At 38.4% G+C, this 17,132-nt stretch overlaps 1 protein-coding gene across 1 annotated transcript in view; it reads right to left on the bottom strand.

Moving 5' to 3' along the window:
• Positions 1–17,132, bottom strand: part of cnksr2a (connector enhancer of kinase suppressor of Ras 2a) — a 197,428-nt gene that overhangs the window by 94,175 nt on the left and 86,121 nt on the right. The window contains exons 8-9 of the mRNA XM_042334147.1: positions 16,545–16,613; positions 7,785–7,931 (exon numbers count right to left, since the gene is read on the bottom strand). Coding sequence (XP_042190081.1) covers positions 7,785–7,931; positions 16,545–16,613 — 216 coding nt within the window. The remainder of the gene's footprint in view (positions 1–7,784; positions 7,932–16,544; positions 16,614–17,132) is intronic.

Genomic DNA, 17,132 nt, shown 5'->3' with positions numbered 1-17,132 from the left:
GTTTTGAGGCGGGACTGGAAGAAGGATAAGGAGTGGGCGAGGCGGAGTGATTGGGGGATGGAATTCCAGAGATTGGGGGCCAGAGTGGCTGAAGGCTCTCCCGCCAATGGTGGGGTGGGGGCGGTGGGGCGGGGGACGTGGAGCAGGCCGGAGCCGGCTGAGTGGAGGGAGCTGGCGGGTTGGTAGGGGGTTAGGAAGCTGCAGAGGTAGGGTGAGGCGAGGCCATGGAGGTGAGGACCAGGATCTTAAACTGGATCCTCTGAAGGATAAGGAGCCAGTGGAGTCGGGCAAGAATGGGGGAGATGGGGTCGCCGAGTTTGGTGCGGGAGAGGACACGGGCTGCAGAGTTCTGGATTATCTGCAGCCTTTGGAGGGAGGAGTTGGGAAGGCCGACAAGCAGGGCGTTTGCATAGTCGAGCCTGGAGATGATGAAGGCATGAACAAGAGTTTCAGCGGCCTGAGGGGTGAGGTAGTGGCGGAGTTGGGCGATGTTAAGGAGGTGAGGGAAGGCACAGCGGGTCATGGCTTGGATGTGGGGAAGAAAAGACAGTTGATGGTCGAACAAGACACCTCAGTTCCTAACTGGCTTGGTGAGTTGTAGTGTGCAACCATGGAGGTTGATTCTGCTAGAGCCGGAGGTGCAGAGACGCTGGCGCGAGCTAACACTTCAGATCCTTGAGAAAAAAAATACATAAGTCTTTGGTTATAATTGCTATAGATGTGGTCATTCACCTCCTCTTAAAATATCTTACTTTGAGTCGTTTTGTTTTTCTCCTCAATACGACTTGTTTATTGTTTAGGAATCATTTAACTGACTGTGTAATTTATTGCTATTAAATGATAGACACTTTATATGTAACAAAAATCAGTTTAATGATACTATATTATTCCTTTCACTACAGTTTATGTGCATGTGAGAGCCCCATCCTGTGTGGGAGAAAGAAGGACTGTAGGAAGGGAGGCTGGCACTATAAACATACAATTTCTAGTGGAACCAAGTCAGCACTGTGCATGGTTATCAGATATCATCACTATTTTCATATCCACAATGGGGCCAGTCCCAATTAGTGTGCTATCAGGGTTTCTCCTTTATCAACTCAATTATGATTCAATTCAAATTAATTCCCAATTTAGATCAATCTTCACAATAATGTTAAAGATTTTTTTCAAATCCTTACATTGAAAAATTAGGAAGAAACCTTTTAACTCAATACTGGCACATCTCTTGATGTCAGTCTTTGCATCAAAGGGGGGAACCAAAACAAGAACTAAGGAGGTAAAAATGAAGGTTGTTGGCAGACTAAAAAGGCAGATACATTGGAGAGCAAATCCTAAACTTTTTCACATGTCTTAAAGGCACGTTACAGAGCAGTATTAGATTATCTGCCCTATTAAACTTGTAGAATGATGCACTAAGACCTGCTAAAGGAAGAAAAGAGAAAAATGCAAATACATTTCCCTTCCACACTAAATGTGAAATGTGTCCAACATTTCTCAAGCATATCACTAGGAGAATCCCAAATATCCAAATTATGAGAAATGATTAACATTACCCATTTTTTTCTATTGACTGACTGAATAAGTCTATTTAAACCAAGTGTAGACAGGATTGCTGGGGGAAATTATTCAGAAGTAACTGAGTGGGACTTTGTAAGAGCTCTGAATTAGCATAGGAGAGAGAGTCCTCGACGGGGGCCTTCAGAAACATGTCATTTAAGCCAAGTATGTTAATTCATCTTTATATAGTCAAGTTCACTAAATATTCAAAGATAGTTTCCAATTTCATCAGCATTTTGTTCAAACAAAAATATTAAATATATATATATATACACAATGTGACAAGAAAAAGATCTCCAAGTTGACCTCAAATCTTTCAAGCATTTTTTAAAAAAATGGAGATAATAGAATTGTATTCAATGGACCTTGAAGAGTATCGCCTTTGTATCAAAAACCTAAATTGATGCCACAGAAGAGTGATATTAAAGAAAATTGCAATCTGTTGATATCTGTTCAGTTGGATGAGTTTGTCTGTCCTTGACCCCATCCCCACTCCACTCCTTATCTCCCAGCTCCACCTCCTTGCCCCACATATCACAGACATCGTCAACCTATCCCTCTCCTTTGGCTCTGTTCCCATTCCCTTAAAAACTGCCACCATCACTCCCACCTTGAAAAAACCCTCCCTTGATGCGTCGCAGCTATCAAGCTACCGGCCCATCTCCAACCTCCCCTTCCTGTCCAAGGTCCTGGAACGAGTTGTCGCCTCCCAGCTGCGCTCTTTCCTCTCCACCCATTCATTATTCGAACCCCTTCAGTCGGGTTTCCGTGCTGCCCATAGCACAGAAACTGCCCTGGTCAAGGTCACCAATGACATCCTGACCATCTGTGACCAGGGCTCCCTCTGCCTCCTCGTCCTCCTCGACCTATCGGCAGCATTCGATACGGTCGACCATGCTATCCTCCTCCACCGCTTGTCCTCCCACCTCAACCTTCAAGGCCCTGTCCTTGAGTGGTTTAGGTCGTACCTCTCCCACCGTCTTCACTTTGTTTCCACGAATGGCTTTTCCTCCAGCCCCGCACTGTCTCGTGCGGTGTCCCTCAGGGCTCTGTCCTCGGTCCCCTCCTCTTCACCCTCTATATGCTCCCCCTTGGTGACATCATCCGCAGACATGGGGTTAACTTCCACATGTATGCGGATGACACCCAACTCTACCTTTCCTCCTCTACCCTCAACTCCACGACCACCGATGTCCTGACAGCTGCCTGTCCGACATCGAGTCCTGGACGAGAGACAACTTTCTTCAGCTCAACGTGCGTAAAACTGAGGCCCTCCTGATTGGCTCACGTCAGCGCCTCCACACCTCAGGCGCTGACAGCATCAGCATCCAAGGCTGCACTCTCCACCTCTCAAAGCCAGTCAGGAACCTCGGGGTTCTGTTCGACCCTGAGCTGTCCTTTCTCCCTCATATCCGCACCACAACTGGCACCGCCTTCCATCACCTCCGGAATATCGCCAGACTACGGCACTACCTCACCCCTCACGCTGCTGAAACTCTGGTCCACACCTTTATCACCTCAAGGCTGGACTATGGGAACTCTCTCCTCGCCGGCCTTCCCGGCACCTCCCTCCACAAGCTGCAGGTCATTCAGAACTCTGCAGCTCGTGTACTGTCCCGCACCAGGCTTCGCGACCACATCACTCCCACCCTCGCTCGCCTCCACTGGCTCCCCATCCCCCAGAGGATCGAATTCAAGATCCTCATCCTCACCTACAAGGCCATTCACGGCCTTGCTCCCTCCTACCTCTCTGACCTACTATCCCCCTACCTACCTGCCCGTACCCTCCGTTCCTCTGGCTCCAGTCTGCTCCACATCCCCCGCCCCAACCGCCCTACCATCGGTGGCCGGGCCTTCAGCCTCTCAGCCCCTAGGCTCTGGAACTCTATCCCCCAGTGCCTTCGCCTTGCCTCCTCCCTTTCCTCCTTCAAGGCCGGTCTCAAGACCTTTCTTTTTGACCGTGCCTTCAGCTCCCCTCTCGACTCTCTACCCCCTCCTCGCTCCCTCCCTTCCCTCCCCTCACCCTGAGCATTTACCCCCTGCTCGGGTCCTGACCCAACTGTACAGCGCCTTGGGACGTCCTCCCGACGTGAAAGGCGCTCTATAAATGGAATCTTGTTGTTGTTGTTGTTGTTCTCAGGGGGAGCTTAAAATTGCTGTTATACCATTTCAAAAGAAAATTTTCCTGGTGAAAAATCTTCCAGTTAAATTGACTACTGGCTACTGTATTTGCCTACAAAACATTCTGTTGCCTACTTGACACCAATTACCTGTAAAACACTTTTGAGACACTTTGATATATTAAGTTTGATATCAAATACAAGGAATATTATTATGACTAAAGACATGACTGGTCATAATGGATGGGCTGAAGATTAGACTGATGGTTAAGGACATATCAGCTTATTGCTGAAAAAAACATGCAATCTCTAGGCTGTTGTGACAGAGTTGGGAGAGGGGGTTAGTGCATCAGCAAACCAGAAGTAGTATTTTGTTATTGACTGACTTCATTTTCACCAATTGTTAATGCTACAGTTATACCAAACACAATGATGTAATGTGTACACATTCATTGATATAATCAAAGACGATTCTAGTTTATGAATGCTCGAGGCAGTTATCTAAGCCATTTGTTTTGAAAATCATTCTATTTATGGAGCTCTGTGTTCATTTATTACATCCCACAAACAGCAAAGTGGATGCACTGAGTTGATGTAAACCAAGTGGTTCTCCTTGTAGTTCATTCACATTCATTGGCAGTAGTAGGAATGAAGCAGTCAGTGTCCAGGCCAATTAGAATAATCCTTGCTTTGAGACATCATTGAGACATCTCAAAGCGCTTCACAGAATTTACTGTAGAGTGGATTGACTGTGTATTTTGTGGGCATAACACAGAAGCCAGCTTGCACACAGCAGTGCACCACAAACAACCATGGCATAAGTGACCAATTTTATTTAGGAGGGGATTGTTGAGTCAGGACACCGAAAGAAACTCGCTTCTCTTTTCAAACAGTGAAAAGATCTTTAACATCCACCTGAACAGACAGATGGGACTTCGGTTTAACATATCATCCAAAGAACAATGCAAACCCCACCCCCCCCACCCCATCCCATCATTGCATTGGAGTGTCAGTTTAGACTGTGTGATCCCAAGACCCGACATGGGGCTTGAACCACAACCTTTCAACTTAGAGGCAAGAGTGAGCCACTGTGCCAGGCTGATACAATCTAAGCTTTTTGTCTGACATTGGGCTATTGTGAGAACTTATTTTGTTCAAACACAGAAGCTGTTTAGACTCCATATTAGAGACTGGAGGCTTCTAATGTAATAAATTTGAAGGAGAAATTATTGAATAAACTACCTAGAGCCAATTTCAGACAACGATCAGCACTTTTCCATCCTGACAACTGCCTTTATTTTAAATAGTCATAATTGAACATTTTTGAATGTTTTTGAAAGTTAGTTGTTTTCAGTGAAGCTGAAATACAGAACCATCATGTTTGTTTATGTAAAGCTTTGCACTGGATTTTCTTTCCTGATATTTTTGTCCTTCATTAATGTTGTTCTTAATACTAAATGATCCAGTAAAAAAAAACACTGTACATTGTGCTGTGTATTTCATACTGTACTGTAGAAATATCACTTCTACTAGGGTATGTAGTCTTTGTGGAGTCCTGTAGCTCAGTGGTTAGAGCACTCGCTTTGCAAGTGAGAGACCTGAGTTCAATTCCAGGCAGGGCGAAACCTTGGGCAAGTTTCCTTACTCCACACGCCTAATAATAATCCCTCCAAAAACCAAAAACAATAATAAATTGGTCATTTTCAATCTACGACTGTTTGTGGGACATTGTTGTGTGCAATTGGCTGCCGCATTCGCCCACAAATATACAGTCAATTCACTTTACAGTGTGTTCTGTGAAGCGCTTTGGGACGTCCTCCCGACATGAAAAGCGCTATATCAAATGCAAGGATTATTATTATTATTTGTTCATTGTCATTATTTTGCAGTGTGCAGCCACATTGCTTCTGCAAAATACTGCAAAATACTGCGAGAGTTTCAGTGGGTGGAGATAATTTTAGAACCAAGCACTGTTCGTCAAATGAAATCCCTGAGCTCCATCTATTCCACAACTAATTATTATGTCCACCCACTCATACATTATTACTGCAGTCATCTCTTGTTAAGTGTTCATTGCAGATTGCAGTTAATCTACTTGGAAATTTCTTTAGCACATATTTATATCAAAATAGCAAAACACAGGTACTCTACAGCTCAAGTAAGTCCTATAACAATATAAATACAACAAATTGTTATGCAACTGCAGAAGAAATACTATATTTGATTTTAATGTGAAACTGTTACATTTTAGTGATGCTAAACAAAATTAATAATACAAAATCTTAATCTGCAATAGCATTTACTGAACAGTACAAAGCTAAATAGGGATATTTGATACATGTAGGTTTAGCAATAAAATTACCATTTTGCATAAAGGATTGATGGGCATTTGCCTCAACGTAAACAGTGTCATGTGTGAAGATTTTTTTAATTTCATGAGAAACCAGTATTGAATAGCTCCTTTCTGGAGGGCAAAATATATGTCCTTATCCAACAGCTTCTGGTGAAATTAAAAGGTGTTCTCAGAGTGGAACAGGTACCCAGTATTGATATTTATTTAAATGTAGTTGTTGAACAATGTCCTATTGTAAATTTATGTTATTGAGGCCTCACTAATCAGAAGGGAGTTTTGTTTTAGTTATTTTTAATCTTAATGAAGCCTCGCTCCCTCCTTCCCCATCTTCAGGTCTCGCCTGAAGACGTTCCTTTTTGACCGCGCCTATGGTCACCTTCTCCCTCCCCCTGGCTCGGTCTTGGGCTCCACCATTAAGCGCTTTGAAACGCCACCCGGTGTGGAGGGCGCTATATAAGTGCAAGTTGTTGTTGTTATGTAGGCTGACATTATTTGTTCAACAAAATATCTGTGACAAAATACGCATGGCTTTAAAAAGTCAAGTAAAGTTCTGCTTCAAAGAAAAACCCTTTGTGCTGTTCGTATCTCATTTTAATATACAGAAATAATTAAAAATGTCTTCAATTTTGTGCTTGCCATTTATCAGAGCATATTTGGCTCACCATCAATGTTCGACCAGTGAGAAAAGTACATGCAGGCGAAGAGGCTACTTGTACATGACTCAGATGATCTTTTCTTTCCTTTGTTAAATTTTTTTATAGATTTGGTTCACTGGTATCCAGAACACTAATAGGACCTGAAGTGGAATTAGTGTGAGGTAAACTTGTAAAGCCAATTATAGGCCAAACGGACAAATGTAACTAGTTATCAAATAGGTGCTGCATCTCCTTGTTGGGGGAGTTGGCAAAACATTTATTTTCTTATCACAAAATGTTTGTTATTAAGCTCAAAACTGTTCAAGACTTGATACTGCGTTAATATCTAAGAAGGCTCCCCTTGCACACAGGGTACAGTAGTTTGTCACCTGAAAACTATGATTGTCTCACATCTATCCCCTTTCTGTTCTTCAAAAGTATTCTTGTTTTTCTCCATTTTATTGATACATAATTTCTCCTCCAAGCTTAAGTACAATATCTAAATATTATTGTAGATGCTGTTTCTCTATCCTATATTCTCATGAAGTGGAAATCTAATCTCATCGCACGGTTTACTCAAATCATTTTTTTCTGAGACCTCAAGACCTGCCTTTATCTTTCTGAATTTTCCTTTTCTGCTGCTATCAACAACATTTAAAGCCCAATCTTGGAATCAACTAATCTGCTGCTACTTCATTTATCTAGTCTACTCTTCCAAATTGGTGTCCTTCTGCACCATGGGCTTTTGCCCTTCACCTAAAACAAAAGGAACACAAATAGACCACTTCACAACGAGCAGAACATAGTGCAGATCGGAATCTCTACACAATTGGTCATAGCCAGTGAAAGAGTTGATATCTGTACAGCTGATACTAGTTTACTGTAAACACATTTAAGGCACAAACTTGGCGAGTAATTAAAATCTTGTCTGAATTGTACCCACTCCAAGACAAAATAAACTCAATACAATTATAACATTTACAGCCATCAAAATGTTAGGCATATAGGTTTAAAAGAATCCCCTCTAGACTTTACAGGGCAAATAATTTAACTTTATGAACATTTAGTGCTTGTGTTAAAGGGATTTTTCTGGTGCATGCAAAATGGAGTTTAGGTTACCTGCAGTGCAAGAGGTTTCCATCTCATGTTCTTAAGCAAAGCAGGTGCAGAGGTGAGCATGCTCTGAGGTCGCTTCTTTAGGGTCAAGATGACCCCACTGGGATCTTCTCGAAGTGCATTTACCAAGTTTTTCAACTGCCACCCTACCTGGAACCCAACAGCAAAAATAAAAGGGATAAAACTACAGTACAACTCAAAGTAAAATTATGTCAATAATGTTATGATGGCAGTTTGCTCTAAATGATATATGAAAAAAATTGGCAATTTGTACAAATGAATAATAATAATCCTTGCATTTGATATAACGCCTTATCACGTCTTTGAGACGTCTCAAAGAGCTTCACAGAATATACTGTAAAATTAGTTGACTGTATATTTTGTGGGCGAAACGCGACAGCCGATTCCATAGAGCAGTGTCCCACAAACAGTTGTGGATTGAGTGACCAAATTTTTTTAAATGGGATTATTACCTGAAAAATGTTTTTGTCTAAAAATAAATTAGTGGAGCCTTTATCCCCCACATGAATGAAGAGTTGCAGGTGATTTTTGCCTAATTGACAATCGTAAAATAGCATCATTCTAAGTTTTCAGTTGTGCTTGTACATGTGTCCTGCAAACATGGTCATCTGCAATGTCATTCACATCACCACTATGTTTCTAGAAAGAAGAATTAAAAAAATTATTGAGTTCTATAAAAATAAGTGGACCCTTAAAAAGATAGCATGCAAAGTTATTCAGCAGCATCTGGTACACTGCCAACTTTCCTGTAGCCAATATGGAGTTTGCAGAACAGGAGGTTTCCCTCTCCCGGTTGTGGAATTGCTACAAAGATCTGTTTTGTCTTTTTAAAGCGTTATGTAATGGGTTCCTTCAACTGTGTCAACAATGGGATTTAATATCCACTTAATGAGTTTACATTCTCCACTCTGTCTTGGACATGCATAGCTGAAATTACTCAACTGATAGTTTTAGAAAATGTATAACAGTACTGACTACTAGATTATAAGTGCAAAATCAATCTGAGACAATTGGGGCATTGAAACATTTGTTTTAGTCTTTACATCATGACATTATTGCAGTATTATTCTTGAAGTAATTTCCAAACATTGTATCCAAATATTATTTTCTTTCTTCAACTTCCAGATCACCTTGTTTTGCAAACCATGGTCTTACACTTTTATAATAGGTTACTAATCTTTTAAGACATCTCTGGCATATAAACATCATAAAACTTTCTGTTTAATACTACTACCTACCACTAGTTTTATAATAAGTAATAATCCTTGCATTTACAACAAGTAGATACAATGATACAGATAAATATAAAGCTACAATTTATTTAAGTTTGAAGTCACTATCTCTTATCTCTTTACAAAAGGAGTATGCTACAATTTAGACTCTAAATTGAATATTCTAATGAAAATATATTATGTTCAACATATTTTCCACCTATATATACATAAAATATGGAGGGAATATTTAAGCGTTCCTTAAACTGAGCTTAATAATTTCAACAATTAATGGTGTTTAGTATATACAATTCCTCGCTTCATGTTAAACTTGCTGTAATATTCTGACTGATGAGGGTTCTTGGTCCAGAAAATGTTATTTCATAAATCAAATTCCTGCGGTTCCAAGGAATAATCAGTTAATATTGAGGCAGCTTCCGGTCAAACCAAATGGCCCATATTGCTGAACTAATGGAGCATGCAACTCCTCCTCACCAGTAATAATAGTGGAATGCTTTATAGATTGAGGAAGCATGCCAGATAAAAAAGTGAGAATTCCTTGTACAGAAAACATACATTTTCCCTAAATATATAGGGGAAGCATTCTGAACTAAAGCACTTATTGTATAGTTTTATTTCCCTTTAAACTAGCAAGAAATCAAAGCACATAATTTATGTTGCACTGGCTTATCAAGTCAGCATTTGGTAGAATGAACTGCAAGATATTCAGCATCAAGATTGGTGTTAATGGGGTTCCCAGTTCTGTTCTATGTTCAAATCTGACTTAAATTAGCTGGTAGGCACTCGAGATACAGTAGGAAAGTATTTTATTAATGATTTCTGAAAGTACTCATTATTCAGCTACCTTTCTTCATTTGACTTTTAAAAATTGGATTTGCAAAAGACTAGAGCCCTCTTTTCATTTACCTCAATTCAATGACATTTTAAGTTAATTGAAACAAAAAGCCAAGCTCATATTTCATACAAAGACAGAATGTTAATGTAAGAACCTTATACTTTTATAACCTTAACAGGAATTCAGAGCAACAATTAAAATATATTTCAAGGTGTAGCTGTTCTAACATTTAATTGGTATGGCAACAGATATATCAACTATTGTAATTAAGTTATTGTACAGTAATAATGCCCAGAAAATCACTGTATTAGTAAATAGGAAGGCACCATCCATTGTGTTTAAAAAAGAAAATATACTGAATGACACTGAACACTATCGTGCGATAGTAAGCTTTTATTGGACTAATTGGACTGAGTTTTACCTGTTGCTTTCAGACTCCTCTAGAATCAAACATCAGACAAGAAAATGTCAAATGCAACAATCCCAATAATGACACATTTCAATTAAGTTAAATATGTTATATATACTTTTGAAAAAATATGAACAAAAAAGTGTAACAAATTTTCCTGTGCCATTCCTGTGTGATCCCGTGATCTAAATTGCACAAGTCGCAATTTTTTCTTGCCACAAATGAACCTTGGATGCATCATGACCTGTAATTCTGCTGGAACGTCGATTTCAAAGAAGTTGGAAATGAGATAGATCTGTGTTTAAGCAGGGTTTCAGAGCATTGGCTACAGTATATCCAGGGTTCGCTAAGTATGAATGCCACAATTTAGACCCAATGTGCAGCATTCAAGAACAACTCAGTCTTCAACCCCCAACTCAAAACGACACTAATTTTTGATCTCATTTCATAGCAGTGGAGACTCCACAGAATTCTACAGGAATGGAGACTAGGTTACAAACCTCTTCTTGTTGACTTCCTTCAATAATAAATATCCTTACATTTGTAATTGCACCTTTCAAGAAAGGAGAGTGTCTCAAAGTGCTTCACGGGATTTACTTTTAAACAAGATTTGTAGCATGTTGGTAGATAATAAAAAAAAACTCAAACCAGTTGATCATCAAATAAAGAATGAAAAAGTCAAAAAGAAAAGATCAAAAAAGTGTGAATATCTTAAAAAAGAAAAATACAAAATTTGTTAAATTCCAATCCCAATGGGAAAGGGAAGGACAGAGAAGGAAAATGTCTCAAAGCACTTCACACATTCTGAACTGTCAAAGTTAATGATTGTTTTTGTAGGCAAATGCAGCAGACATTTGCTGTATCATAAGGACTATGTTAGGAATGGGATTGAAGCTGACAGAGATAAATAATCAAGATTATCAGGTAGTACATTAGTACTATGATGGTTGTGCTGCTAGCTTTTCCTCCAGCAATTAGTAGGCTTTTCTCCCCTGCCTAAATGGCTTGAGTTGAGTTCATAACAGAGAAAATCATACACTGTGTGATAAGAACAGTATTCTATTCATCAAATGATCTAGCGTTAGGTCTCAATCATAAGATTTTCATTGAGGAATTCAGAATGTACAAAATTTGACAAATTCTTTTTTAAAAAAAGCTTTGACTGTGAAACCAGTTTTGTACAAGTTCTTTTTGGAAAAAAAACAACTTCTAAGTTAAGACTGAATTCAACTATTTGTCAAATTCTGGATGCTCTAAAATGCTACATAAATAGAGTAAATCTACACGAGGGTGGCATTTCTCCCCCACAGTCTTTCAATATGGAGTTAAACAATTATTGTTTTATGACAAATAGCTTTCCTTCTTTTCTACCAACAATTCTGCAAGCTTATTGAAATATAGTCCAGATAAAGTCCAGCTTTCCATAATGAATCGCACAAACAGGACATCTCCTTTTTTTGGCATCTTGTTTCATCCACATTTTCCAAAGTGTCCTTCAAGGAAAGAAACTGCAATCAACTACACATAAATTAGACACAACTTAGTATTTTGTGAGGAGGTTGATCACATCTCCTTATTAACCACTAGTCTCAATGGATGCTTACACTTGCAGGATTGATAAAGGAAAGTACAACTAGTACTGCTTGGCCCTCAAACAAACTATCTTTCTGCATTTTCAGGTTGTGCCTGAAGACCTTTCTATTCGACAGGAGGCATGGTCGAATAGGAAGGTCTTCAGGCACGACCTGAAAATGGGGAAGGAAGGGGTAAGGCGGAGATATAGAGGAAGAGTGTTCCAGAGTTTCGGGGCATAGCCACTGTACAGTCAATTCACTATATCGTATATTCTGTGAAGCGCTTTGAGATGCTCGAAGACAGGATAAGGTGCCATATCAAATGCAAGGATTATGTCCCAGTATTTATACTTTATACGAGCCTCTAGCCCTCCTACTCTCCTCTATTCCCTTCTCCCTCATACATGCATTAAGTTTCTTCTTAAATACATTGATAAATACAATAAAAAGACTTCTACCATACAAACAACTTGTTAAACATTTCTCAACACAATAAAAATTTCAGAAGGAAAAAAATGCATACTTAAATACTTTTTTCTGTTTTTCTTACATCCTGTGACCTGTTATGTGATATTCAATTTGTTGTTGAGCTACTCAGAGACACAACTTTTTACCCAGAGAGTTGTTAAGGAATGCACTGCCTGAAAAGGTGCTGAAAGCAGATTCGATAATAGCTTTCAACAGAGAATGAGATAGGTACTTAAAAGGAGGAATTTGCAGGGCTATGTGGTAAGAGCGGGGGAGTTGGACTAGTTGGTAGCTCTTTCAAACTCTTGGCACAGGCACGATGAGCCAAATGGCTTCCTTCTATGCTGTAGAATTCTATGATTCTCTTTGATAATTAACTTCCAAGTGCTGGAATGTGTGAGAAATGAGAGTCAAGAAGTTGTCATACAATACAAAATTACATTTGTAAAGCGCTTTTCATGCAGGGTAGAGTCCCAGAGCGCTTGACAGTGGGGGACCACAACTCCGAGCCAGGGAGGGGAGGTGACAGTAGGCACGGTCAAATAGAAAGGTCTTCAGGCATGACCTGAAAATGGGGAAGGAAGGGATAGAGGAAGAATGTTCCAGAGTTTCGGGGCGTAGTCACTATACAGTCAATTCACTTTACACTATATTCTGTGAAGCACTTTGAAATGTCTCGAAGAATGATAAAGCGCTATATCAAATGCAAGGATTATTATATTATTTTATTAGAATATTTCCAGTATAACAATGTGCAAGTTAAAATGTATAGAACTGGTTCACACCCAGGAGTCTGGAATAGCACAGACTTAAAAACAATATATGAGTATTATTGAGAGGTACAAAACAAGCTGGATTGAGGTTTCTTTTTAAAAAAAAGTGGTTGAAAAGTTGCTTGTACCACTATTTTTCTTTACCTGAATTGCAACTAAATATTTCACTTTCTTACTGGACATTTTTGTTGGTCAATTAATTTCAATATATTTCACAAAGGTAAGCTGAACTAAAACAATTATTTCAAAATAATACACCAGAAGATAGAGGCTAATTATACCACACTTTATAGTAATAAAGCTTAGGTCAAACTTAACTACAAGTACATAAAAGCATAAAATAATGACAAATTGAGCTGCCATTGCTCCTGTAACTGAACTATTTTCCAGCAGAAAATATTTTCACTGATAGATTTTTTTTCTTAATAAAAATGCCCATAGGGTCATAAAACACATATCATTTAGATATGATCACAATTAGTAGTCTGCACCATACACAAACTGATTCTGATATTGGCTGTAGAAGAAATTTCATATTTGCAATTTTCATTCACTCAGTATGCATTCAAAGCACACCTTGGCTGTGATACTTGTGAATTATACATTCCCCACATCTGTGAAACAGACATAAATCACCATCGCTTGTGGTATCTAATGTTTACTCATTACCAACATCTCCTAAGAGATTGCGGAGTCATTAGCAAGATCTGAAGGGCTTCCTCTTTTGTGCATTCCCAGATTTCCTAATTATAACTTAAGACAATTTCTGGAAATGATGATGCTCAGCAAGCTATAATTTACACTCAGCACTCAAAATAGATGCCAAATTGCAGCAAAATGATCCCATTTTTCTTTTATGGTTTCCGACTGATCAAATATATTAATGACCTAATTACTGTATTTCTATACTGTAGAAATGTAAACTATTATTCTGTCTTGTAGGAGAAGATAATGGGAATGGGCCCATAGCACAACTCCAAACATGAACCATTTCTATTTTCATCCAGTAAATTAATCAGTGCTTTTCTGCATAATCTATCTAAAATCAGGAATGGGGGAAAAGAGAATAATTGATAGTGTGAAACCATTATTAACTGTAAATAAGTCAACAGCATGTCCCATTACCAACATTTGCATTTCAACATAGAAAAAGAAAAAAATAGACTAAATTAAATTCTGAACTTTTTAAAATAATGATCGCAAACACTAATTCGATTTCTAAACCTACATAGCTTATTTTCAAATCATTCTACAGACATTCACAAATATTAATGTCTTCCTAATGAAAGATTCCTTCCACATTTTAAATTGACTTGGTTGAAATGGTCATATTCTTTTCTACAAATTTGAATCAAAGCCAAACATTAAGGCCCAGAATGTCACAATGGTCACTCATTTAAGAAGATAGGTTTGCAAGCAGCTGGTATATCAGCACGATCTGCCAAAAGAGACAGTCCAACCTTGTTATTAAAACTGTGTGAGGTCCAAGATTCTAGGTCCGATCAGGGGTTTGACTCTTGATCTCAATGCACAGCTAAAAGAAATGCAACGGTTTCAGCTTGCAGAATATTACTTATGACTTGAATCACTCCTCTGGGATTGTGATCATGTTGATGATGCAAAATTCATGGTAGATTGCATAAAAGGATAAAAATATCCAGCAATAAATTGGTAGGACAACTTTACAAGATAACAGCACATTACTACAGATAACTGAAGATAAGACAACCTTCAATGCTATCTTTGTCATATTATATACAATTTTTTTTATTCATTAAATATTCAGTTGTTGAGTGGAACAGCAACAGATGCTGACGTGTGTGAATGTTAAACTCTGTGTGACTTTAGCAGGCATGTAATACTGATAACCTGATGTTACCTCAAACTTGTAGGCATTACAAATGGTTTGTAACCAACTATAATTGAATGTTTGCCTTGGAAAAGTTCAAGTTTCAAAGACCTATAAAACTTGATCTAGGAGTGGGGGGGGAAATGCTTATTAAAAGAGGTGAATAATTTCTTACCACAAGGTTTGACCTGATTAGCTAAATATACTTAATTTACTATTAAAGTGACATTTTTATGTTGATTTCAGTAAAATTCCTGAGCCTAATATAATTTGAAAGATATGCTTGTTGTTTGATCAAAGACCACATACTCATCAACACAGGGAAACAGGTTAATAATAAGAAGAAACAAGTTAATGATTGCTGATTCAATAACAACGCATTGTAAATAATGTGTTAAAGTTAAAGTTACTGTATTTAACTTTTTTTTAAAAAAATTAAAAATGCAGAAACTCATATTATGAAAGCTGACTCTACAGCACAGAGTGTTTTCCAGACACCTCAAAGCTGCAGATAAATCCTCAGAGAAAATGTTTTCTGTTTTTTCTGAAACCCAAATTGATAAAAACTCCCCATTGAGGCAAAAAATTGCACTTAAAGGACGAGATCAATAAGTATCATCGGGGTTAAATTACATACATATATAGTCAAAGTGAAAAAAACAAACCAAAAGATGCAAATGGAAATTAATGAGAATCAATTTGGAATCTGTAGCAAATTCTTAAGTTCTTATGTTCTTGATATCTTCCCCTCAAAATAAGTCCTCAATTTTACACAAACATCTTCTGCAATAACTTTCCATTATTAAAAGTTGATAGTCTGAATACAAACAAAGATAACAGGATGAACAGAAACTCCATTCAGATAGAGTGCACAATGATTCCTTTTTCTACATCCTCAAACATATAACTGTTCGACCTGGAAAAGCACTAACCAAAGCAAATGGTACATGTCAGCAGTACATTACTCTTGAGATAAACATGTTGCGTTCATTTTGCATTTAACTTCACATAACAATGTTAGCAATAGGGAAAAGGCCATTAAGCCCAACAAGTTTGTTTTTCTTTGATAACTTTCAAACCCACCTACCTGCCTTCTCACCATATTTGTAAAGCCTTGTTGCTCCAGATACACATTTAGTTGCTTCTTCAATCCATTTATATAACTTGTTTCAGTGGCAACCTCAAGTAATTTATTCCACAAGTTTACTTACCATTACATTGATATGTTCCACCCTTCTTCCTCTTAATGTTTCTAATTAATTTGTGTGCCCATAAATGCCTTAATGTTAAACTTCAGAATATCATGCATTTCTTGAGCCAAATAGGCTATGATTTGGACTGCAAAATGGAAGTGTTCTGCTGATACAATACAATACTAGTTTCAAAAACTAATAAACAAGCTTTAAAATCTTTGTTTGAAGAGTAAAAGTAGCCAGAAATTGAGAAATGTTTTCTTAACGACTTCTCATTTGCAATCAATAACTAACATCTATTGCTGTGCCAAGAATGCAAACTTAACAAAACAAAGTATTTTATAACAGATAATCAAAACAAACCCCAGCTCCAGAAAAATATTAGATCAAGACTTTCTGTGATACCTACCACAGTTTGATGATTGACCTGAATAACTTCATCACCGGCATGGATTTTCTTGCAACGATCTGCAGGAGACTTTGTGAGGAGGGGAAAAGATTTAAGAACCAGTCAAGGTGAAATATCAATAGCACAGGGTGAAATAAGCAAATTGCACTCACTTTAACTTTTTCAATTTCCCTTCTTGTCATTTCGCATAAGTACACAACCAACCTTTGCTTAATTCAGAGAGTATTAGGCACACATTGCAGTTTGTTACTTGTGGCAGAGTGTGTCCCTGCATGGGTCCAAATCCCTGACTGTCCAGTGCCTTGGAACGTCCTCCCAACGTGAAAGGTGCTACACAATTGTAATTTGTTTGCTGCTGCTGTAAGAGTGCACATTCCATTCCAGGCATTGGAATTTGCATGTGAAGGTGGCACCAATAAAATGAGGTGCTGAGTACTGGAAAGATGATAGCTGACTGAAAGATGAAAACCAAAGAAAAGAAACACGAGATGGTAATAGAATAAAGAGCCCAACTACTGCCTCTTCTAAAACAAGCAGCCAAGGTGATAACAACACACCATAAGCCAGCATATACATTTGCAGAGAGAG

This window comes from Callorhinchus milii, unplaced genomic scaffold (genome assembly GCF_018977255.1).
Source record: "Callorhinchus milii isolate IMCB2004 unplaced genomic scaffold, IMCB_Cmil_1.0 Scaffold4, whole genome shotgun sequence".
Lineage (NCBI taxonomy): Eukaryota > Metazoa > Chordata > Chondrichthyes > Chimaeriformes > Callorhinchidae > Callorhinchus > Callorhinchus milii.
This window is presented reverse-complemented; position numbering and strand designations above follow the sequence as displayed.